At 51.1% G+C, this 23,715-nt stretch overlaps 1 protein-coding gene across 1 annotated transcript in view; it reads right to left on the reverse strand.

Annotated features, from left to right (window-relative positions):
- The window catches only part of PAPPA (pappalysin 1), a 242,666-nt gene that overhangs the window by 16,203 nt on the left and 202,748 nt on the right, over positions 1-23,715 (reverse strand). The window contains exons 18-21 of the mRNA XM_066256394.1: positions 23,398-23,545; positions 16,803-16,912; positions 7,163-7,234; positions 2,537-2,635 (exon numbers count right to left, since the gene is read on the reverse strand). Of these exons, the coding sequence (XP_066112491.1) occupies positions 2,537-2,635; positions 7,163-7,234; positions 16,803-16,912; positions 23,398-23,545 (429 nt within the window). The remainder of the gene's footprint in view (positions 1-2,536; positions 2,636-7,162; positions 7,235-16,802; positions 16,913-23,397; positions 23,546-23,715) is intronic.

Here is a 23,715-nt window from a genome sequence, read left to right on the forward strand (position 1 = left end):
ATATGTGTGTGTATGTGTATGTGAATGTGTATGTGTATATGTATAGATGTATATATATGTATGTGTATATGTCAATGTATGTGTATATGTATGTGTATATGTACGTGTATATGTGTGTATATGTATGTGTATATGTGTGTATGTGTGTATATATGTAGATGTATGTGTATGTGTATATGTGTGTATATGTATGTGTATATGTGTGTATGTGTGTATATATGTAGATGTATGTGTATGTGTATATGTATGTGTATATGTGTGTATGTGTAGATGTATGTGTATGTGTATGTGTATATGTATGTGTATATGTGTGTATATGTAGATGTATGTGTATGTGTATATGTATGTGTATATGTGTATGTATATGTATATGTGTATATGTGTATGTGTATATGTATGTGTATATGTAGATGTATGTGTATGTGTATATTATGTGTATATGTGTGTGTATGTGTGTATGTGTATGTGTATGTGAATGTGTATGTGTATATATGTATAGATGTATATATGTATACACACACATAGATATGTATGTATATAGATTTATTCAAGTGACTATAATAATTTGGAATCTGCACTTGAACCTCAATCTCATGACTTAACATCACTACCAAATACTCTCCAGAACTAGCAAGCTATTTAAGGAAGTTTCCCATTAAAAATAAATTTTTATTTATTTATTTTTATATGTTTTTGTAGTTGAGTTAGATGTAGTAGCTAGGTAAATTCTTTTCATCGGAGCTGCTCTTTTCACCGATCAATAATGGCAGGTGAACGACGTGTCGTAATTGTACAGAAACATTTATTTAAGACACAAACGTCACTAGCCGTTCCCTTCTAAAAAGGGCTGACTCCAGGGGAGTGAAATAGACACTACTATACACACAGTATTTACTAGGTAACAGGTATCAGGCACCTTAGAAGTGCTCACACCTTCTATCCTCGTCATTTCAACACTAAGATTCAATTAAAAAAGAAATGCTTAGAGCAATAAGCATTTATCATTGTGAGAAAAAGAAACTACCCAAAAGTTAAAAATTAAAGTTGCAGCTATATATATATACACAGAATATACCAAAAAGAAAGCAATCGTTACCTTTGGATTGTAAGATAATCAGTGAATTCTTTGGTTACCTTCTCTGTTTTGGATTTCTCCAAAAGTAAAATGCATATTGTTTTTATAATTGGGAAAAATAATAGCATGCATTAATAGAAAATGAATTTTATTTTTCTGTACTTGAATAGAAAGTGTTTTATCAAAGTAAAGAGAGAGAGAGAGAGAGAGAGAAAGAAAGAAAGAAAGAAAGAAAGAAAGAAAGAAAGAAAGAAAGAAAGAAAAAAGTAGGTATACTGAAAAGTTGCTTATTCAGGACCAACTGATCCCGGGGAGAACACGAACATCCTTACTCATGGACCATGAGATGCAGTGACCGTCGCCAATCTGAGTGTGCCCCATGGGTCTTTCCCTGTTCATGCTGCATCTTAGGGCCAAACCGTCTTTCTTGAAGGAACTAATTCTTTTAAGGATGTCACAATTTAAAGGGGTTTGGAGAGGAAGCCAGGAGTCTTGCTTGCTCTGTCTGTATCTCTCACTCTGCCCCTTAGGACAAACCATTCCTCCTTTATGGGCCTCACGTCCCCCTTCATGAAAAGAAAGTTTGAACCACATCATTTCAGAGTGTTCTTCAGCCAAGACTATGACCCTTTGCTTTTCCTGTCTTAGGAGCACAGTTCCCCTTCTTTAAAATCAGCACTTAGATCTAATGATTTCTGAGATCAACCGATTTTTCAGCTCAGATCAGATTATAGACGAGTATAAAAAATCAGTTCCCGTTCATCACGAGAGTACTTCTCAACTCAGGTGGCCCAGGTTGACCATCTCTCTCCCAGCTCTGGGCTGGGCCCCAAATTCGGGTCCCAGCTCTAGTCAGAAAGAAGGTGGACGTGGCCACCCGTCTGTGAGCGATTGACATGTATCTCAGTCAAATGTTTCAGTTTTACTATAAACACTTCAGCCACTCCTGTTGCATCCTGAGGTACAAAGGAAGGAAATCACAGCCAAGGCTATAGCCTTCATTCTGCAGGTGTGAACAACAAAGAGATTGTAAAATGCTCAGGGGCTGTGACTGACCTTGCTGGGGACGTCCCATCTTCTCTCTCCCCCTCGGCTCTAGCCATCACCTCTGGGAGTCCGTGTTCTCTGTGGGGTTTTACCTGCCAGTCTCCTGCCTCTCACCCTTCAAGCTCTTTCCTACTAAAACTACATAGTATACATTGTTCGTCTCAGTGTTGTGGGTAAGAGACCACATCTGCCAATACCATCCATGAGCCTGCAAACCTCACTCAGGGCCAAGCCCATGTCATTAGCCCAACTACTGATGGAAAGAACAAAAAACCCAACCCAACCCAATGCATCTGATAGGCAAGCGCTGGTGCAACGAGGACAATGGGTTGTCCAACCGGTAGGGGTGATCCGGGCCCAGTGAGCTGGAGAGGCCTCCAGGAGGGTGGCCGGGGGGAAGAGGGCACTGCCTACCTTTTTGGTCTTCACCGTGGACGTGCAGCAATCCCCACCATCGTAGTTGCAGAAGGCTCTGTTGTTGATGGCGTCACAGTAATTGTCTCCCATGAATGGCTATATGGGATGAAAGAGGCAGGAAGGATAGGTGCCTGTTAGCATAATCCTGGAGTGGAGGACGTGACCCCAGTCATCATCCATCATCCAGCTGTCTCTCGTCTTCTCACAAACCGCCACCTGGCGTCGGATCCCAATACCCCCTTGAATAAGTTAACACTTCCACATTTATGAGGACTCTTATCTGGCCAAGAGTTCCCTAATTAAAGTACAGTTACCCTCGGAGACACATTCCTGTACACTGGGGAATGCAAAGCCACCAGGTAGACCCTTCACATCTTTCTAAAGGAGAGGCTCATTTTACCTGAATAAATGATAATGCAATTTGAGTCCCCTTGTCCCACTTTTCCTGGAAGTAGGTAATTAAAAAAATCATTTATAATCAAATCTCTGCAACTGTCTTCTTAGAAAGCTGAATGTAAATTGCCCAAGAATGCTAAAGATCAAATGCTAGCACTCCTAGGAACTGGGCACAGTGGTCTGAGTGTGACTGAGGGCCGCCTCCCTCTAACACAGGCCCACAGAGGTGCTTGATGTCATGTGCTTCACACATCTGTCTTCTCTTGTTCTCCGTACAGCACGGGAGGCAGGCCATCCTAGCCTCACTTTACAGACGAAGACTCAGAGACTCAGAGCAAGAGAGGGACTCAGCCATGATCACATGGGCAGAGGCAGAGAAGTGATTTAAATCTCAGCTCCCTATTTTCCTCTCTGCCATTTTACGCTCTGTCACGTGTTATTTCCTCTATTCCCCTAACTCTGTGATGCTCCGAAGATGGGGAAACGATGACGGGGTTAAATCATTACTGATCCTCACCCAGAGCCATCGCGGGGGGCTGGGGGGGAGGGAGTCTCTGAAACCCTCACCCCCCCCCCCGCCCAAGCACCTGTATTTCCCCGTCGGAGCACTCAGCATGTGACCTCGTATGCTCTGTTGATGCACCTCAGCTCCTCAAAGACATGGGCAAGGGTCCAGTTCATCATTGTCTCCCAACCACCCAGTTGAATGCTGGGCACGACTTTGGATCTTAGAAGTGTCTTTGAAATGGAATGTAATTGCATTGGCATAGTGAGAAGGTGGCTGGTTTGGAAAACCTGGGTTGATGGCATCACAGTCAGTGGTTTGGAAAACCTGGGTTCTAGCTAACTTTCCAAATCTCAGCTGCCTGGGTGGTTACCTGGTGGTTCTGGCTTAGTGGCTTACCCCTCTGGGCTTCGGGACTCCCAGGAGTGACAAGGCAGCGTTGGTCCACTGATCTGTCCCTAACAGTGAACACCCCCTGCCTCCCATCAAAGACAGTCCTGTGTAACTCTTTAATATACAGAAATAGACGAGTGTGAGAGGAGAAACCCTCTGACTGACGTTCGGGTTAGGGTCTCTAGTGCTCAGGGACTCCTGGATGGGAAAGCTGTCACCAGGTGGCCAAGATGGCTGCTCCCCAGCATGACCGCTGTGAGTCAATGGTCGCCCCTTCCCATCCATTTTTCCATTCTAGATCTCCAAGCAAAATGTCTGGCAAATTGAACGAAATTGTATCAAATGTACATTCTTAACATGTTGCTTTAGTAAAATGATGGGCGAAGCACGCACACACGCGTGGATAAACAGACACATGGACAGATGGAGGGCAAGGAGACTCCGCAGAGGACCCAGGGAGAGCACAGTGACTGTCCTCGCCTGACCAAGAGATCATTTCAGTCTCAGCACTTAGAGGAGTGTCGGGCACGTAATCGGCACTCGGCGACTCTGTGATGAACGAATGAGTGACCGCCTTGGACACGGTTTGGGTCGGAGGGCTGCGGGCTCAGGGTCCCAGACCCTTTCTTGATCTTGGTTACCTCTAGATACTCCAGGTTGAGGCCCCCTCCCTAGACCCAGCCTTTGTATCTCTTCTAAGCATACTTTTCAGGGCCAGACAAGAGACAAACCACTAGCTCGGGGCTAAGGAAGGAAGGAGACGAGGGGGCACCTGCAAGGGTGAAGGCGATAAGCATCATCCATCGGCAGGGCTCAGAGCCTGACAGGTGAGGGTCTCTTAGTGCTGAGTCAAAGGAGGGATCGAATTCTGCTGTCACACTAGTTGCCCAGACCGCCGACTCAGCAGAATGAGGGCCCAGGTAACCCAAGCTCCCTTTGCCCGAAATGCTGGGCTGATCCAGAGAGCTGGGAGGAAGCAACAGCCACATGGCCCTTGGCCTTGGCTGGGCTGTTCCTGGCTGACTCTTGGGAGAATAGGCTTCTTAAAGACTCCAGTGTCAAGTGCCCTAAGATGCCACAGGAGGTCCCTAACCAATATATAGGGAAAAAAATGTGTGACCCACAGACTTATCGTGACAGAGGTCAGGGGATGGTTCACGATCAGGAGGAGACCTAGTGGAAAAGAGAAAAGACCCGCCTGGAAGTCAGGAGACCTGAGTTCATGCTTTGGCTTTGTGTCTATATGCTGGGCCACCCTGGGTCAGCCTATCCGCCCTCTGGCCCACAATTTCCAGTCTGTACAACAAATGAATAGGATGAGATCACACTAAGAACCCTCCCTGGCCCTGGTTAGGTAGCATCGTTGGTTAGAGCATCAGTCCAACACACCAAGGTTGTAGGTTCCATCCCTGGTCAGGGCACATACAAGAATCAACCAATGATAGCATGAATAAGTGGAAGAACAAATTGATGTTTCTCTCTCTCTCTTTTTTTTTTTTTTTTTTTTTGTATTTTTCTGAAGCTAGAAATGGGGAGAGACAGTCAGACAGACTCCTGCATGCGCCCGGCCGGGATCCACCCGGCACACCCACCAGGGGCAATGCTCTGCCCACCAGGGGGCGATGCTCTGCCCCTCCTGGGTGTCGCTCTGTCGCGACCAGAGCCACTCTAGCGCCTGGGGCAGAGGCCAAGGAGCCATCCCCAGCGCCCGGGCCATCTTTGCTCCAATGGAACCTTGGCTGCGGGAGGGGAAGAGAGAGACAGAGAGGAAGGAGGGGGGGGGTGGAGAAGCAAATGGGTGCTTCTCCTATGTGCCCTGGCCAGGAATCGAACCCGGGTCCCCTGCACGTCAGGCCGACGCTCTACCGCTGAGCCAACCGGCCAGGGCCGATGTTTCTCTCTTTCTCTCAGTCTCTGTCTCTCTTCCTTCCTCTCTCTAAAAATAAACTTAAAAAAAAAAAGGAACCCTCTCTGTTTTGGCATTCTATCGAATTTTAGATCAAACCCAGTTTAGGTCTCAGTTCCCCCATCTTTATTTTTTATTTATTTTTTTGAGAGAGAGAGAGACAAAGAGAGGGACAGATAGGGACAGACAGACAGGAAAGGAGAGAGATGAGAAGCATCAATTTCATTGCGGCACCTTAGTTGTTAAATGATTATTTTCTCATATGTGCCCTGATGCTGGGGGTGGGGGGGCTCCAGCTAAGCCAATGACCTGTTGCTTAAGCCAACGACCTTGGGTTCAAGCCAACGACCTTGGACTTCAAGCCCGCAACCTTTGGGCTCAAGGCAGAGACCATGGGGTCATGTCTATGATCCCACGTTCAAGCTGGTGAGCCTGTGCTCAAACCAGTGACCTCAGGGTTTCAAACCTGAGTCCTCAGCATCCCAAGCCAATGCTCTATCCTCTGCACCACTGCCTGGTCAGACCACCTCATCTTTAAATAAAAAGTGAGCTTTAGATCACTTGGGAAAGCATTTCTGGTTCTGACAATCTAAGAATTTCATCAAATACAGAGTTTTCTAGAGTACAGTCTAGTCCTTTTCACCTGACTTTTCCTGAGTGGGCTCTGGGAGGCCACAGAAATTTGGACATCGGCCTGAATGGGAGTGGGGAGCCTCCTTTCACCACCAGCTGAGAAGAACCCCAGGGGCATGGAGGTGCAGAGGAATGTCTTTTAGTTTTATGAGAGGCACTTCCTTGAGAACAGAGATGACATCCCAAGTGCCCTTCCGCTCCCAAGCAGCCCCTGGTACGCAGAGAAAGATCTCCACAGTGGCAAGTTCGAGGGCGTGCTGCGAAGTCAGAGCGGGGCAGGGTCAGAGAGCAGTGTCCACTCTCAGCTCAGTGGCTGGGTCTAAGGCGTCCGTATTACTTCCGGGGTTGAAGACCGAGTGCATGAGATGCATATGGCAGAAGGAAGTGATCTGTAAGATGCTCGTCAGTCAAGTGGGAATCGGAAAAAACCCTGCCTCATGCTGTTCTTTGAAGGTTAAATATGATAATGTTGGTAACATTCCTGGCATATTACAGATGCTAAATCAATATGGCCTCCCTCCCACCCTCGCTTGCAAATGCAATATTATGCTGAACACAGGCTCAGGGGGCAGAAAAACCTGGCTTGGAATCCTCATTCTGTTACCCATTAAACATCTTTTTGAGTATGTTTGTTGATATCGCTATGCCTCAACTCCACCATCTGCACGATAGAATCGCTGATTCCTGTCCAAGAAGTCAGTTAAAGGGATATTTACAGCATTTAGCAGGTACAGTCAATGGCAGCATGATTAACATAACGATAAAAGTAGTAACATTTCTAGGAACTCACCTCACAGCCTTTGACACAGTGGATCAGAGCGGGGTGAGGGTGCCACTTGAGACCAGCCGTGCAGACAACTCTCTGAGGAGAGAGGGAGAGAGGTCAAATGGGTTTGGTCCCAGGAGGGTGCCCTCTCTTTGTTGGCACCACAATCAACTGCATCACCTCTTCCTGGATTGTCTGAGCCCTGACCTCACCTTAGCATTTACGGGGAGAATTTGGTCCTTGCAGTAACAGGAACCATGAGATGAAACTACCTTCTGCCTTTGTTTGCAGGCGTACTGACTCTGTATCTCCCTGGCAGGAATAACGGCTGACAGGAAGCAGATTGGGGGATGGAGACAGGATCAGAAAAGCTGAGGCTGACGTTTGGCCCGTGGATAGAGCTGGGGACAGGGTGGGAGGACGCAGGAAGGAGGGAGGGTGGAGCGTGCGTGCGCATGTGTGCGGCAGGGGGACAGAGGGTGGGGTAGAGCGGGGCAGAGGAGCACGCAGGGGACCACTGTCTCTGGATCACATTCAACCTGTTAAAATGGCACACTCTGTGGTGCCATCTTGCATCTCATGATCCAGATCTCTGTGGTTCGGGGCCTGGGACTCTACCTTTTAAAACCAAGCCTCTAGAGATGATGCTGATTCACACAGCGGCTCGAGCTCTGGAGCAGGAATGAACTCACCTCTGAATGGAAACCCGGGGAGATGGAACCCTTCCGGCCTCCACCTGCCGCCATGCCACATGGGCCTGCCCACGCTTCCCGGAGGTGGCCCACGCTGTCCCGCCCTGTCCCTGCGGCTCTGTTCTTGCTGTTCTCCTCCACCTAACTGCTCTTCCCCATCTTCTCACCTGGAGGATCTCTGGTTATCTTTGAGATCTCTGCTCCAGACGTCTTTGTTCTGCAGTGCTTTCCCCTCTCCCGCCCTCAGGCGGAGCTCAGAGGTGTGCATCGATGAATTTATTTATAGCCTCCTTTAATAATACCAACTGTTGTTACGATAACGACAACTAAAATGTATTGAGTGCATTCGTGGTGCTAATTGCTCTATGCATTATCTTATTTATTTCTTGCCAGGCCATAAGGCGGGCATTAATCTGGGGTCAGAAGGACAATAAATTCCCCAAGCTCCATAGCTGTTAACTGAAGAAACCAGGATTTGATGACACCTGGCAATTCTCTTGGAAATGATTTAAGGCAGCTCATAACATCTCACCCAACATGATGATCATTTTTAAAGTTGGTGGGGGAAAAAAAGCTAAAAACTATGTAGACAAAATTGCATCAGGAACGAGGCTAATGTAACCATCCTAGAAGCTCCCATCTCTGGTCTATCCTGGATGCCTTGCTTTTCACGGCAGATTACAATGATTTCTTTTAAAAAGTCAAAAGGAAGATAAAAATGATCTGGAGGCAAATGCCTAGATTTGCAATGAGAAGTAACTGTGTTGGGAGCCAGCCACGGTAGTCTCTATGACCAGGGTTTGCTCTCCTGGCCGAGGACCAGCTGATTAATTAAAAAAAAAAAAAAAAAAAAGAACCATCACATGGGCCCAAATATGGAAAATCCATGTGACCAGCTCATTCCCTCCCTGAGGGCAGACCTATAGGGGACCCAAACTGTCAATAGGCTTCTTGGTGAGCTTGGAACCAAGGGAACCACGCGACCCTGAGATCTGGCTAAGACTGATCTGGGTGCCTTTCTCCTTTGCCCTTCGACAAATCTGGTTCACCCTTGCATCTCCCATGCCTAGAATGGTGCCCTGCACATGGAGGATGCCCAATAAATATTTATGTTTTAAATTAATGAATGAGTGAATGGACCCACCTCAAGACAGAGATGAGTTTATCAATGGACTATATTTTCTTGTCTTCTTTGCTTCTCAAGCATCCAAAGAACATGTCCTCTGCCTCACACAGAGTCTAGTTTAGGGAACCACTCTAGTATAGACGAGTTAAAGATCTTGGACAAATAGCCTACCTTGAAAATCTGCCTAACCAGTCTCGAAACGTGAAATCTGCTCTCTAGCCCCTTACTGCCTCTACTGACATATCTACCTTCAAATAGACTTACACAAGGCAATAGATGGGAAGGACCTTGGGTGTTGAGGTATGACAGGTGTGGAAGACTTAAAATTGCCCTGTAAATTTCCGCTCTGAAACCTGGTTCTCCCATCTGTCAAATGGGAACTGAAAATGTCATAGGCGTGTTGTGATGACGTGGTGAGGTAACCGATGTGGAAATGGGTGACCTAGGACTGACTGCTTCAAGTTCTTGAGATGTTAGACATCTCTGTCTCTCCCCAGGACTTGGCATGGGGCACAGACCGAGTGAAGGAAACGTGAAGACCCCCAGTGGACCCTGCCTCTAGCTCCCTCCTTTCTTGCCCCCTGCTCCCTGGTCACAGGGCCAGAAGAAAAGAGAATCACCTGTTTTCATTTTCTGGGAAACTTGAACCACACTTTCATCTCTGGGTCTGACAGTCTGTTCCAGCAGCATTTCGGGGATGCTGGAGGGGCACTTGGTAATAGTTCAAGCAATAGAAACGGCAGAGTTCGGACCCACTAGGGATTTGATGCCCATCCCTCCCCCTGTTTATTTGGGAGCTAATTTAATCCGTCTGTAGGAGTGACCTGGTGTGGTTGTACATGTTTCTGTCAGTTGAGGTTTACTTGACGTGAGTTCAGAAAAAGGACTTTTATACTATCTGCATGAGCCTATTTATCTTTCCAAGGTGTTTGGCTTTTCCACTATCCTCAGGGCTGCACGCCCCACCTGTCTCACCACAGGGCCCCTCTGTGTGTGGGGAGAACTGGCAAAGGGGACACGCAGCAGGAGATGAAGGAAAGGCGAGGCTGTTTACACCATAGGTCGGGAGATCCCAGTGGGGCCCCTCAAACGTCAGCCTTATTCCTCTTGATGCCAGTGACACCTCTAGCCCTGCCGGGGTCCCTTCAGACTAGGCTTTGTAAGGCAGGTTTCATTTCTTGCCTTGGTGCAGAGGAAGAATACGCCGTCTTCCTAGCTTCAGTGACCACCGGCACCAATGCCACCACCATCGTCATTGTCAACAACACCAGCACCTCCCCCACCACCATCAATAACACCAGAACTACCACCATCACACCACCACCACTACTGTCACCATCTTCATCATCGCCAACCTCATCATCTTCATCATCAGGGACCTCAGCATCATTATCCATATCCGTATCAACACAAAATTCTCTATTAAGCAGATGATACGGTCCAGGCTCTGTGCTCAGAACTTCCATCAATTTGATTCTTATGCATAACTATGAGATAGGTACTCAGTTTGACTCTGGTTTGCACCAGAGGGAACTGAAGCACAGAGAAGTTAAACAACCCCTCTCAAATCATCACACAGGTGATGACAGTCAGGGATTAAACCGACGTCTATCTGATTTCCAGGTCTCCACTTTGAACTCCACACTCTCCTTCAAATTCCCCTAGCCCCCCGAAGCGGTAAATATAAATTAGCTTCTTCTTTTGACCAATGGCAAGACCAAGGTTCAAAAAGGTGGAGAGGCTCTGAGACAAATATAGGAGGGGGCAGAGTGCCTAAAAGATGAGTCCCAGACAAGAGGGGCCCAGACAGAACCACATAGAAGGAGGTGTGTTAAGGGAGCCTCGTCCTGCTGAGGCTGAGATCTGATATCCCTCCTGATGTTTTCTAAGAGGAGTCATCTTTTCTCCTTGACTTTTTCCTTGGTTTATGGGACTTTCTGTGAGTGAATTGTATCATTTAACTTAAAAATAAATATCTGTATCCTTACTTTTGCCTTTTGTTATCAGTGACTATGCATCTGGCTTTCTCCTGGGCAAGCTTTCTGAAAGCCGAGGCATTCTCCACCCTGTATCCCTTGTATTTGAAGAATACCTGCCATTTCAAGGGAAGTGCCCAATCGAGGTTTTCAAGTAAGCAAATGAACGAATGAGCAGATGAGTGAATGTATGACTGTGTCCGTGAGTGTGTGAGAAATTGCTGGGTTCTGGACCCATCTCTTCATCTGTGAGCTTCTCCTCCAGGATGCATGATATCCCCTTCTGTTCGTTGGATGGCCACTGAACCGTTCCAACCTCTGACCTAAAGACACTTGGCAGGATTCTCCATGGGGCTGCCTTCTCTTCAAGGAATGGATTCTGCATCCTTTGTCTGCCAGTGTTGCATGTGTTTATGATTTATAACGTGGGGGAGAGGGTAACCTTGCAGGATGGGTGCAGGAGAATTAGCCTTGGGTTCAAATTCTGATTCTACGACACCATTTATGTGAACTGGGGACAACAACAATTGAGTAACTACAGCTGCTTCTTCCATGAATGCTGATAATATTTATCTCATGGGCATATGATGGAGAGAAAATGAATTGGCATATATGGAATCACCTAAAAAGTAGTGCCTACAAACCATAGATCAGTGGTAGTCAACCTGGTCCCTACCGCCCACCAGTGGGTGTTCCATCTTTCATGGTGGGCAGTAGCGGAGCAACCAAAGTATAAATAAAAAGATAGATTTATGGGCTTGCTTGGTCAAGGCACATATGGGAATTGATGCTTCCAGCTCCTCCCCACCTTCTCTCTCTGTCTCTCTCTCCTCTCTCTCTCTCTCTCTCTCTCTGTCTCTCTCTCTCTCTCTATCTCTCTCTCTCCCTTTCTCTCTCCTCTCTAAAATGAATAAATAAAAAATTTTTTTAAAATTTAAAAAAATCTTTAAAAAAATATAGATTTAACTATAGTAAGTTGTTTTATAAAGATTTATTCTGCCAAACTTAGCGAAAATCCGACATAAAGTACTTGGTAAGTAATTATTATTATATGCTTTAACTTGCTGTAACACTGCTTTATAAATTTTATAAAGTAAAGTTACTTCCCTACTTTATAAATCACCATCACTGTGGAACCGGTGGGCGGTTAGAAAATTTTACTACTAACAGAGATACAAAAGTGGGCGGTAGGTATAAAAAGGTTGACTACCCCTGCCATAGTCAGTCAATAAGTGGCAATTTCTTTTTTCTTTCCTTCATTCCCTTCCTCTTTCCCTTTCTTCCTCCTTCCATCATTCTTCTTCCCACCCCTCTTTCAGAAGCCAATAAGAATCCAAGAACCTACCTACCGAAAGGAATTAGAAGCCTCTGAGGTTGTGAGCAGCATTTTCTATCGGGAAACCCTCCCAGCACCCCTGAGCGAGAGGATGGGCAGGGCAGATAGGAGGTGCTGCTGAGGGGCTTCCCCAAGGGAGCTGGGCCCTGAGTTCCAGACGCCCAGGGCAGGGCCAGAAGAGTCCATCTCATTCGAAGGTTGCAAGCCAACAGCTTCCAGGCTACCCAACCCACAGCAATGTTTGGTTTGGCACACAAAGTACTTAACAGAAGTTAAAATTATTTGCCAATATTAAAAAAAAAAAGAAGTGATTTTATATTTTTAAGGACTCCAGATTTCTTGTACTACAGAGAATATGGGAAATCTGGCCATCCTAAGCCCATAGTTCTACCTTGCCATGCTCGACAGAAGCGCCCCCTCTGGAAGCAGCCTGTTTTCCTCAGTTCGCCCCAGTCCCCACCATTCCCTGCAGTCTCTCCAGCATTAAGCTTGACAGGCATCTCAATCTGTCCTTGGGTTTGTATCGTGTTGTCTCATTTATTAGATTGGAATAAGATTGCTCTGTATCACTTTCAAAGTGCAGGGGTGTGTGTGTGGTGAGGCAGGGCGTCCCATGGGGGAGTGCTTTAAAAACATAAAGGGATACGGTGTTGTGTTCTTAATGAAAGGAAAACTAAAATATGTTAGCACTCCTGAAACTAATGTAATCTTATCTGTCAATTACGTCAATTTTAAAAAATAAGCAAAATCAAACAGAGGATTACCTTGGTGGGGGAGGCACTGCCTGGTATAGAGAGGGGAAGAGTCTGGGGGGGATGTGCCCATCCTGACCTGGGTACTGGTTTCATGAGTGGACACAAGAATAAACATTTACCAAATCTTATGCTTCAGAGGACCATGCAGGTTACAGCTCAATTAAAGCAGAGAACCTCAGCTCTATCTGGGAAGTCTTATTTGTTAATTTGGGCAGTATGTACATGAGTGCTTGTTACATTTCTTTCTAAGTCTTCCTGAAATATTTATAGTAAATACAACTACCACTATGAATAATGAACCATAAAAAATGAAGTGTCTGGCGGGCTTCCCCCATTCAGACCACCTGCCTGGTTCCTGCAGGTGTTCGGATTTGTGGCTCTCGATTTTGGCCTCTTTCATTCCACAGACAGGGAAACTGTGGTCTAAAAAGTGATAGGGTTTGTCCAAGGACATACAACAAGAAGGCTCCTGGATTTGAACTAGAACCTTGGTCACCCCAATAAGCAATCATAAATATTTAGTGAGCATCTACTTCTCGGCATTTTGGGACAGACCTCAATGCACCTGCCTTCACAAAGGTCAAGGTTGTGGTGTACTAGTCATAACACATCTCCATGGTGACAGTCCACTCATCTAAGCAGTCGTCATTCTCTCCGCATGTGCCAGTAGGTGTGGAGTGATAAAGACTGAGCCCGTCGTGTGATGGGCACCAGTGGTAGGCTGTAGCCCATTCGCATGCGCTCACAAGAGGCAACCGCGTTTCTCTCTTCCTAACTTTGTGGGTAGTGACAGCAACTTGGAAAACCTGGCATTTGCCAAGGTGGGAATATTTACACCACAGTAACTGGCAAATGCTACCCATCAGTGTTCATTTTCTGGAGAGAAGAGCCAGTTGCTAACCATTTACCAGCACGTCCCTGGCAAGTGGTCGGTAAACATCCTGCCTTTCTTATTAGTATTGCCCATTCGTGGGAGGCTGCACAAACAGCTGAAGTAAACTGCAGCACGAGACTGACCTCAGTCCCCCTCCAGTCCTCTCGGGCACAAGGCTTCCATCTCTGTGACCCCATTCCCTCCACTGTGTGAGTGTGTGTGTGAGTGTGTGTGTGTGTGAGTGTGTGTGTGTGGTGGGCCTGGGTAGGGAAATAAAAGATGGAAAGTGTCTGATCCAATGCCCAAGTCACAGGAGGAGGCCATGAACGGTCAGTTCTTGCCTCTTACTTTCATACCCTGGGAAGAAGGTGACGGGAGTGGAGCAGAGCCTTGCCCCTGACCATCCGCCTCACACTGGCCTCGGAGGCAGACCTGCGGAGGGCAGAGCCACCCGGGGGCGCCTCAGCCCAGCGACACCCGCCCACCCCGGCAGCCTCTCCCCACACAAGGGGCAAGTGTGTGGCGGAGGCCAGTGTCTCTGCCGTATTCCTGGAAATCATCAATCTCTGCCCTTCACCCTCCTCCCTTTTTCTACCACATTTTTTTTCCTCCCGGATAATGAGGCCTCCAGAGGCTGGTGGAGGTCTGAACCTTGTTATGGCTCTCTCGGTAGGCCGGCATCAATAAAGGCCGGAGACCGGGGAACTGGGTGGGGGCTGGGGAGGGCAGGCAGCGGGTGGGCAACTGGGGAGGGGGGCTTGCAGGCTTTCAAATCCCTGGATTTATTTCACAGTGAATTAGAACTGAACTCTTTAGTGCCCGGGGCTCACAGAGGGGAGGGTGGGAATCACAGCGAGGGTGGGGGTGCAGCAGAGCCAAGGCCTGAGTGGAAGCCCGAGCAGGGGAACGTGGTCTGGATCAAGCAAGGAGGCCCCTGGGTCCTCCCGGGTGTGAGCGTGGTCTCCTGGCTCTGCCCTGTGCGGGAAGGAGGGTATTCCCTGCCTTTGGCAAGTGGGAGACAGGGTAGGAGAGCCAGAGGGAGGTGAGGCGAGGAAGGAGCTGTAACCATGACCCCAGCTCCGCTTCCTGTGCGACCCTGGCCTGGTCTCCTCCTCCCTGCTCCTCAGTCCCCCATGTGTAGAGTGAGGGCTTGGACTCCGCGATCTCCTGCCCCCACCCCCAGACGCTGATGCCCGGGCTCTGTGTGTGCTCTGGGGCCTGTACATCGGCCTTCACTGGGGCATCCGGGAGACCCAGGCGGGACTCGGGGGCGGGGGCGGGGGCAGGGACAGGGACAGGGACAGGGGCAGGGGGCGGGGGCGGGGGCAGGGGCAGGGACAGGGACAGGGGGCGGGGGCGGGGGCAGGGGCAGGGACAGGGACAGGGACAGGGACAGGGGGTGGGGGCGGGGGCGGGGGCAGGGGCAGGGACAGGGGCAGGGGCAGGGGGCGGGGATGGAGGCAGGCGTGTTGAGTGGAGAAGAGGGTAAAGGAGCCCCAGCTCAGGGAAACGGGGCTGTCCGGTAGACGCATGGGAGACTCAGAGGCGGAAAGGCAGAGAGCCCAGGGAGGCAGAGGGGGTGGGCATGGGGGGGGGATGTGGGTCGGGGGAGGCAGAGCAAGGTGACAGCTGTGTCAGGAGAGGCAAGAGAGAAACAGTGACAACAGCGGCAGAAACGGGCGGTAGAGCTGGAGCCGGGGCAGGGCGCCGCAGAAAACAGGGATGGAGAGAGGAGAGGAGGAGCAAGCTGGGTGCTCAGGGCAGCAGAGGGGGCTGGCCAGGCCCAGCGCCAGGTCCGTAGGCCCGGAGTGCTGAGCCAGCCCTCGCCATCGTGCCCACGGCTCATCTGAGAAACAGGACACCCAGTATCAGGTTCTGCCCGCCTATCCGGGCCGTGATCAGCGGCAGGCGGGCAGACGGTGAGGCCGCCCAGCACCCAGGCAGAGAGTCTGGGCTGGAGACACAGCTGAACCTCGCCCTGCACCCCTGCCTCCCTCGCCTGCTTTCTCCAGGCTAAGGAGCCAGTGCCCAGCACTGGTACATGCGGCCTGGGAAGCGTGTTGCCCCGGAGGACAGGGGCGGGCTCCCACCTCAGTTCTGGGGGGCCCCTGATGGATCACGTAAAGGAAAGTGCCAGTGGCCGGCCCCAGAATGAACCCGGGCCATGGCACTGGCGGCCAGGGGGCGAGGCTCTCACGGTCTGACTGGGGCAAGCCAGCCTGGCACCTCGAGAAGAGCAGGTGCTTGGGCTCAGGCTTGGGCTCGAGGTCTCCCTCCCAAGACGTCGGTGCTGCCCGGCCCGCACCATTCTGAGGCTGAAACACAGTCTTGTATGCTAAGTGCTGTTCACGTGCACAATAGAATAGCAGGTGCTTCACAAACAATAGGTATCACTAAGTCCTCATCTCACGTATCCATTGCTTTCTACCAAACAATCAAGTATGGGGAGAGACACTGGAAACCCAGCTGTGGAGTCTGGACAACCTCCCAGAGGCTAGACCAGAGAAGTCCAGTAACATCACTGTCCTGAGCACAGACTTTCCAGACAGACACGGCTGTGTGTCCTGACTCCATGCTTTCCTCTGACGTGTTTGTGTCTTGGTCTCCTCATCTGTAAACTAGAGACATCAGCCCTCTTATTCCTGGCTGGCATCAGGATTCAGTGAGACCATGCATCGTGGGTCCTTAGCACAGGGACCAACAGAAGGGAAGTATTAAAATACTTCAGGACTGGAGAAACGATCGTGAGCACATCGCCACCCCATAGGGAGGTGTGACCATTTGTTGGTGTAACATGTGGAAAGGGATTAACGCAGGGCCAGGGCAGAGGAACCCTGCAGCAAGGTCATCCTCCCCTCCCCCGCCCCCCGGAGCCCCACGCGGGCAGCGCCTGGCGCTCGCTCACCTCCACCCGCGTTGGGTTCAGCCAGTAGGGGATGTCGCGGACGGTCACGTTCACTGGCAGGATGATGGGCTCGCTGTTGTGGTCCAGGCACGAGGTGACACACTCCGACCCTGAGGGGAGGCAGAGTGTGAGGTGGCAGCCTAGTCCTGCAGGCCCCTGAGTCCACGGGCTGCTCTTCTGCAGCGTGGGCCCTGCCGCTTTCCGGTCCCCGGGGGCCTGGGCTGCTCCACCCTGAGGGCAGGGGCAGGCGTGAACCCCAGGGGCTGCCTCTGCTCTCCCAGACCATGTCCTTGTCTCCTGTCCAGCTGCCACCCACCGTCATTCCTATCGACCATGAGCCCAGTTCGGGCTCCTTTCTCCTCTGCTTGAAAATCTCTCGAGGGTTCCCCTACACCCAGGACAAAGTCCAACCCCCTTGCCCTGGCATCAGTGGCCGCCCGTGATCGGGTCCATCTCATCTCCTGTTACCCACCTTCATGCTTTGGTTAGTCCAACCGGCCCACACTTGGAATCTCCTGTGAGCCCCAGACGTCCTCACCTCCACACTTCGTTCCCACTCTCTCCTCCTGAGTCATCCCACCATCTGCCTTCTCACAGTCAGATCCTATGGGCTTCAGGGCACCTCACAGTCAGATCCTATGGGCTTCAGGGCACCTCACAGTCAGATCCTATGGGCTTCAGGGCACCTCACAGTCAGATCCTATGGGCTTCGGGGCACCTCACAGTCAGATCCTATGGGCTTCGGGGCACCTCACAGTCAGATCCTATGGGCTTCTGGGCACCTCACAGTCAGATCCTATGGGCTTCAGGGCACCTCACAGTCAGATCCTATGGGCTTCTGGGCACCTCACAGTCAGATCCTATGGGCTTCAGGGCACCTCACAGTCAGATCCTATGGGCTTCTGGGCACCTCACAGTCAGATCCTATGGGCTTCTGGGCACCTCACAGTCAGATCCTATGGGCTTCTGGGCACCTCACAGTCAGATCCTATGGGCTTCGGGGCACCGTTCAAACCCTCTGAGAAACCTTCCCTGATGTGTGCAGTCGAGGGAGGGCAGAGGCAGGATCATCTCTAAGCCTAACCTGGTGCCTGACTCTCGGGCATTGCTCAGTGAGCCCCAGCCGAGTGGACGGCGACCACAGGAAGGCAACACCAGCTTCTCAGCCCTGGGCTTTCTCTCTGCACGGAGCCTGCATCCAATGCCCTTCCCACTCTTCTCCAGCTAGTGCATGGCTAATGACCCTTCATGCCTCACTCCTGCTCAGAGAAGACCTCCATGGCTTCCCGAGAAGCCAAATCCCCCTCACGGACACCCATGACACTGCTTGTCACATTACCCCTTCCCATTGGCTTAGTGGCTGCTACATTATAACAACAGCTCTCTTTCCTGCTGAACTGTCAACTCCATATGGTCAGCACGGCTGATACACCCATTCTACACCATGAGCCTGGCTCTGTGCATGGCACATGGCGGCACTCAGTAAGGATTTGGGAAATGAATGAAGGAGACATTGAGTGACCAAGTGCATAAGCAGAGAGAAAATGAGTGAGTGAGTGAATCCAGGAATGAACGACATAAGGGTTTGAATGATTAATAGGCATTTTGGTGTCTCATGAAGGAGGAAGTGAGTGTGTAAATGGGTGAGTGAACGCAGAAGTGACTGAAAGATGGGAGGTACTACAAAGAACTGAAAAAAATGGCCTGACCAAGCAGTGGCGCAGTGGATAGAGTGTCAGACTGGGATGTGGAGGACCCAGGTTCGAGATCCCGAGGTCGCCCGCTTAAGCACGGGCTCATTTGGTTTGAGCAAGGCTCACCAGCCCAAGGTCGCTGGCTTGAGCAAGGGGTCACTTGGTCTGCCGTAGCCCCACAGTCAAGGCACTTATGAGAAATCAATCAATGAACAACTAAGGAACCGCAACAAAGAATTGATGTTTCTCATCTCCCTGCCTTCCTGTCTGTCTGTCCCTATCTGTCCCTCTCTCCGACACTCTCTGTCTCTGCCACACACACAAAAAAAATACTGAAAAAAAAATGAATTGACAAAGGCATGGGTGACCACGGGGACACTGTGGGGACAATGTGAGGACACAGAAGCCCTCGGTTCAGGGATTTCTCCTTGAAGATGGTGAACTTTCAAGCGGTGGGTCGGTGAATGGGCTATAATCTGGCTGATTCATTCTCTGCCCTGACCTCACACATTCGGAAGTCTCCTGAAAATCATTCCTATCCCATAAGACGTCCCCAAGACTCCAAAAAGGTGCTTATTCATGTGGGCAAGGAACTGAGGTGTTAGAATCTGACCAGAGCCCGACAGAGGGCATGTCCTTACCTTAGTGCCAAGACCACCCTTGAACACTAAAGTGGTTCACAAGATACAGTTGACTCTTTAAAAAAAACTTTTTTTAAATTCTATTAACCATTCTAAAGGCTCCTTCCAAATGTATGCATATATGTGTGTAAATGCATGTGTATAGTATATATGTACATATACACACACGTGTACTTGTACACATACACATATACCTATCAGACATGTACAGTCTATCCAGTGTCCTTCCTGTTGCCAGCTTGTCATCCTCTTCAGTCTAAGAGACTCACAGGACTGAAGAGACAATGGTGGATGGCAGGGACAGGATACATTTAGAACCTCTTCATTTTAATCACAAGAACACTGCGCCCAGAACCGGGAGGGTCCCAGCCTTGCCCAGAGGTCTCCATATGCTGCTCATTCTCCTGCAAGTCCAGCCCCGTGAGACGGGTATCATCACACCCATTTCACAGGTGAGAGAGCGACGGGCACAAGGCTCAGGTGACGGAGTGGCGAGTGGAGAACCCTTGTCTCTCTGACTCCCAAGCCCAGCGATGGTCAGGATGGAGCCCCACAGGGGAAGAGAACGGAGAGCAGCCGTGGAAGGGGACCGCGATGGGGGAGGGGCCAGGGGAGAAGACAGCGACAGGGGGAACGTAGAAAGACAAAGACGAATGGTGAGAATAAAGGGGGAAATCACTGGGTGGGGGGCCCTCAGTGCTGTGTGTTTGTTATGAGACCCATTTCCAAGTAGCTCTTAGGGAGCAAAGACAAAGCAAGGCTACAGTGATAAGAGGAGATGCAGCCCCTGAGAAACAGACAGAAGCTGTCTCATCCCCAGGGGGAGGAAGAGGCCAGCATCCGGCCGACCCGGAGGGCCGCTGCTGCCCTGTGCTGAGGTGGGCCTGTCTCAGTTCCGCTTCCTTGTGCTCCCTCCTCTGCACGCCCCTCCCCTGCACGCCCCTCCCCTCCCCTGCCCTCCCCCTGGCCAGCTCTGCACTTCAGGACCCGCTGCTGTGTGGTGATATACCAGCTCTAATCGGCATCATTATGGAGCCCTGGTCTCCCCAGGCCCCTGCCTGCCACTCCCTTCTGGGAGGAGCAGGGAGGGTGGCAGCCTGGGGGCCGTGGCCACTTTCCGAGGGCCCTGAGTGGGCACAGAAGCCTCCCTATCCTGCCTGGGGGGGGCACAGGAGCTGCTCTGGGCGGCTCCAGGGGGGCCTCCAGCCCCCTAGTCCAACACATGCCGACACAAACCTGACCCCTGCTGATGAGGCCTGCGGTCCAGTCCCTGTCCTGCCTGGGGGGCACAGGAGCTGCTCTGGGCGGCTCTAGGGGGGCCTCCAGCCCCCTAGTCCAGCACATGCCGACACAAACCTGATCCCTGCTGATGAGGCCTGCGGTCCAGTCCCTGTCCTGCCTGGGGGGCACAGGAGCCTCCCTGTCCTGCCTGGGGGGGGCACAGGAGCTGCTCTGGGCGGCTCCAGGGGGGCCTCCAGCCCCCTAGTCCAACACATGCCGACACAAACCTGACCCCTGCTGATGAGGCCTGTTGTCCAGTCCCTGTCCCTGCCTGGGGGGGGGGGCACAGGAGCCTCCCTGTCCTGCCTGGGGGGCACAGGAGCTGCTCTGGGCGGCTCCAGGTGGGCCTCCAGCCCCCTTAGTCCAGCACATGCCGACACAAACCTGACCCCTGCTGATGAGGCCTGCGGTCCAGTCCCTGTCCCTGCCCTGGGATGGGTGGGCTCTCCCCACGGACGGGCTCAGCCTGGGAGGGGCATGTGGGGGCCTTTGGAGGGAAGGGGGGAGTGGAAGCTGGGGGTCCCGAGGGGACCCTGCTTTCCCTCTTCCTTCTCCTGCTGTGTCCCACGCTGCCTTGTGCCCCCACCCACCCGGGTGGCCGTCTTCATAAAAGGGGCACCTGCAAGGCAGTGGGAACACGGTGGCAGGGGAGGGACAAGGGTCAGGGTTCCAGTGTCATCCAGGTGTCTTTCCCTGTCTGCTTGGACCATGAAGAGGCTCGGCAGGCAGAAGAATGCTCCTGCCATCCCTCCGCTCCCCTTGCCCACCTCCAGGCCGTCCTGCGGGCAAGCAGAGAGCCCGGCGTTGGGGCTCACTCGTGTGTGCTGTGACATGAGAATGCAATGTGCGTACAAAGTAGGCACGGGATATATCCATGCACGGCGTGTGAGCTACGTTCGCCTTTTGTGCATCTTCCTGTGTGTCTGAGATGTTTTGGGGGCGTAAGATGTGTACGTGCCTGTGATGTATGGGTAGTGACATGTGAGTGGGTGCAGTGGGGTGCGGCGGTGGTGCACTTGTGTGGCATGTGGCTGATGTGTGCACGCTAGGTGTGAGTTGACTGAATAATGTGTGTGTCCGGGTCTCCGTTTCGTTATTAGGCATTTGTGCTTGTGTTTATGGACGCGTGTGTAAATGGATCTGAATGTGTCAGTAGGTTCAGACATAAAGTCTATTTTTATAAGTTTTTTAAAGAATGGAAGTAACTTACTCATCAGTGTGTTGTTTTTTCTCCCAGAGCTGTTTAATGATAGTCATGAGTATGACTGAATTTCAGTTGCATATCTTGACTAAGTTGGAGGTAGGGACCCCAGCATGGACACAAGTGTCCAGAGCCAGGCACACCCGTCAGGAACGAGGGAGAGAGGACTGGCCTTGGGAAGGGGAAGCCTACCGGACTCACTGTGGAAACACCTGTTGCCCCAACCTTCTAGAACAGAGGTTCTCAACGCCGTGACCCCGGCGGGGGTCGAACGACCAAAACACAGGGGTCGCCTAAAGCCATTGGAAAATACATAATGCATATCAGGTATTTACATTCCGAATCATAACTGTAGCAAAATTACAGTTATGAAGTAGCCACCAAAATTATTTTTTGGTTTGGGGTCACCGCAACATGAGGAACTGTATTGCGGGGTCACGGCATTAGAAAGGTTGAGAACCACTGTTCTAGAATGTCTATATTGGCAGGCTCGACAAGACCCCACCTCCCTGCAGCCCTCCTGCCTGCCAGGCCCTTTGGACTGGACTGGGGGCACTGTAGGGCCTGCAAGTACTTCCTGAACCGTCACAGAGGACGGCCGCATACTTGGCGATTCCTGACCCTTGCAGGAGCAGGCCCTCCGGACTCCATGTAGGAGAGAACGCTGACCTCCACCCCAAGTTTAGGGGTGCTCTCCGAGGCTGTGTGCGTCCATCTCCACAAAGGAGTGGCCAGGCCCCGCCCACTTCCGCCCTCCAACCCTGGGCCTCGTGTCTGGACACGAAGTGGTAACTCACTTTGCTGGGTGCGGAACGGGCCGCCCGGCGTGACCGGGAGGGAGGGTGTGCACAGAGAACCTTCTGCTCCAGACGTGCCTGGTGATGGCCCCATAAATCACCCCGGCCAGGAGAAAGGACATTCAATTCCCTGGGCTTTTCATCATGGTCAATTAGGGAAGCAGCCCGAAAGGTCAGCTTCACTGTCCTCGGCTGGGGTCAGGCTCAACGCACGCCCAGTTCCCCAGGAAGCCCCGGCGTCTGTGATTGATGCATCTGCCCTGACTCCTGCTTGCAACCGGGCAATGCCTGGCATCGGACCCCAGGCCGGGTGCCCCTCGCCGTGAGCACTCCGCAGACTGGCCTATCATCCATGTGCTATTTTGAAACTATTTATTCATCCTCATTTTGGAGGCAACGGAGACAGCATGGAAAGGACTCGGGCTTTGGAGTGTGTCCTATTCGCCCCGCAGTCTCAGCGTTCTCGGCGGTTGACAGTGACGGGGAAGAAGCTATGACGCCTCTCAAGTGCTGGGTGCAGAGCCTGAGCCATTGTAGGGCTCATGAGTGATTAGTGCTATGCCAATGTTAAGACTAATAAGACAGGCAGCCATACCAAACCACGATTGCTTTCTTATCTCTTGCCCCCTGCCACACGGTTCCTTTTGTCTGGAATGTCATTTCTTGCCCAACAAACTCTCTCAAATCCCTTCTGCGTCTAAGTGTCCCTTCCTCCGAGAGCCTTCTGTATCCCCCGGGGCACCAATCGGCTCTTTGTACTCTAGGGGGACCACAGATACTCACCCACCATTGCTTCGTCAACATTTGTGCCCTTCACTCTCTCTGGGAGAACAGAGTCCAGTCTCACCCATCTCCATTTTCCCCAGCGCCTCCTGCAGGGCCCCATGCGGGAGAGGGACCCACCTGCCCAGTGAGGCACTAGCCTGGGTCCCCAGAAGACCGTGCCCACCCCCCGTGCTGACCCCCGCGCACCCACCGTACCTATGCCGTAGCCTTCGGGGCACTGCAGTTTGAGGTTGCTGTGGAGCTGGGGTGGGGCGGAGCACTGGCCCTGCATCTCCTGGCACACGTGGAAGGAGCCGCCCCAGGTGCCATCTTTCCGGCAGTGGATGACGTTGCTCCCACGTCCCTGAACGCCAGAAAAAACACGGTCAGGACCAAGAGACACCCTCCCAGCTGGAACCTCGCCTTCTCAAAATAAAAACAATATTAATAAAAAAAAAGAAATAAAGGAAACCACTGCTCACCTCCCCTGAATTCTGAAAGTGTTCCAAAAACAATTTCTTAACACTAGTACCA

Source organism: Saccopteryx bilineata, chromosome 2 (genome assembly GCF_036850765.1).
Source record: "Saccopteryx bilineata isolate mSacBil1 chromosome 2, mSacBil1_pri_phased_curated, whole genome shotgun sequence".
Classification (NCBI taxonomy): domain Eukaryota; kingdom Metazoa; phylum Chordata; class Mammalia; order Chiroptera; family Emballonuridae; genus Saccopteryx; species Saccopteryx bilineata.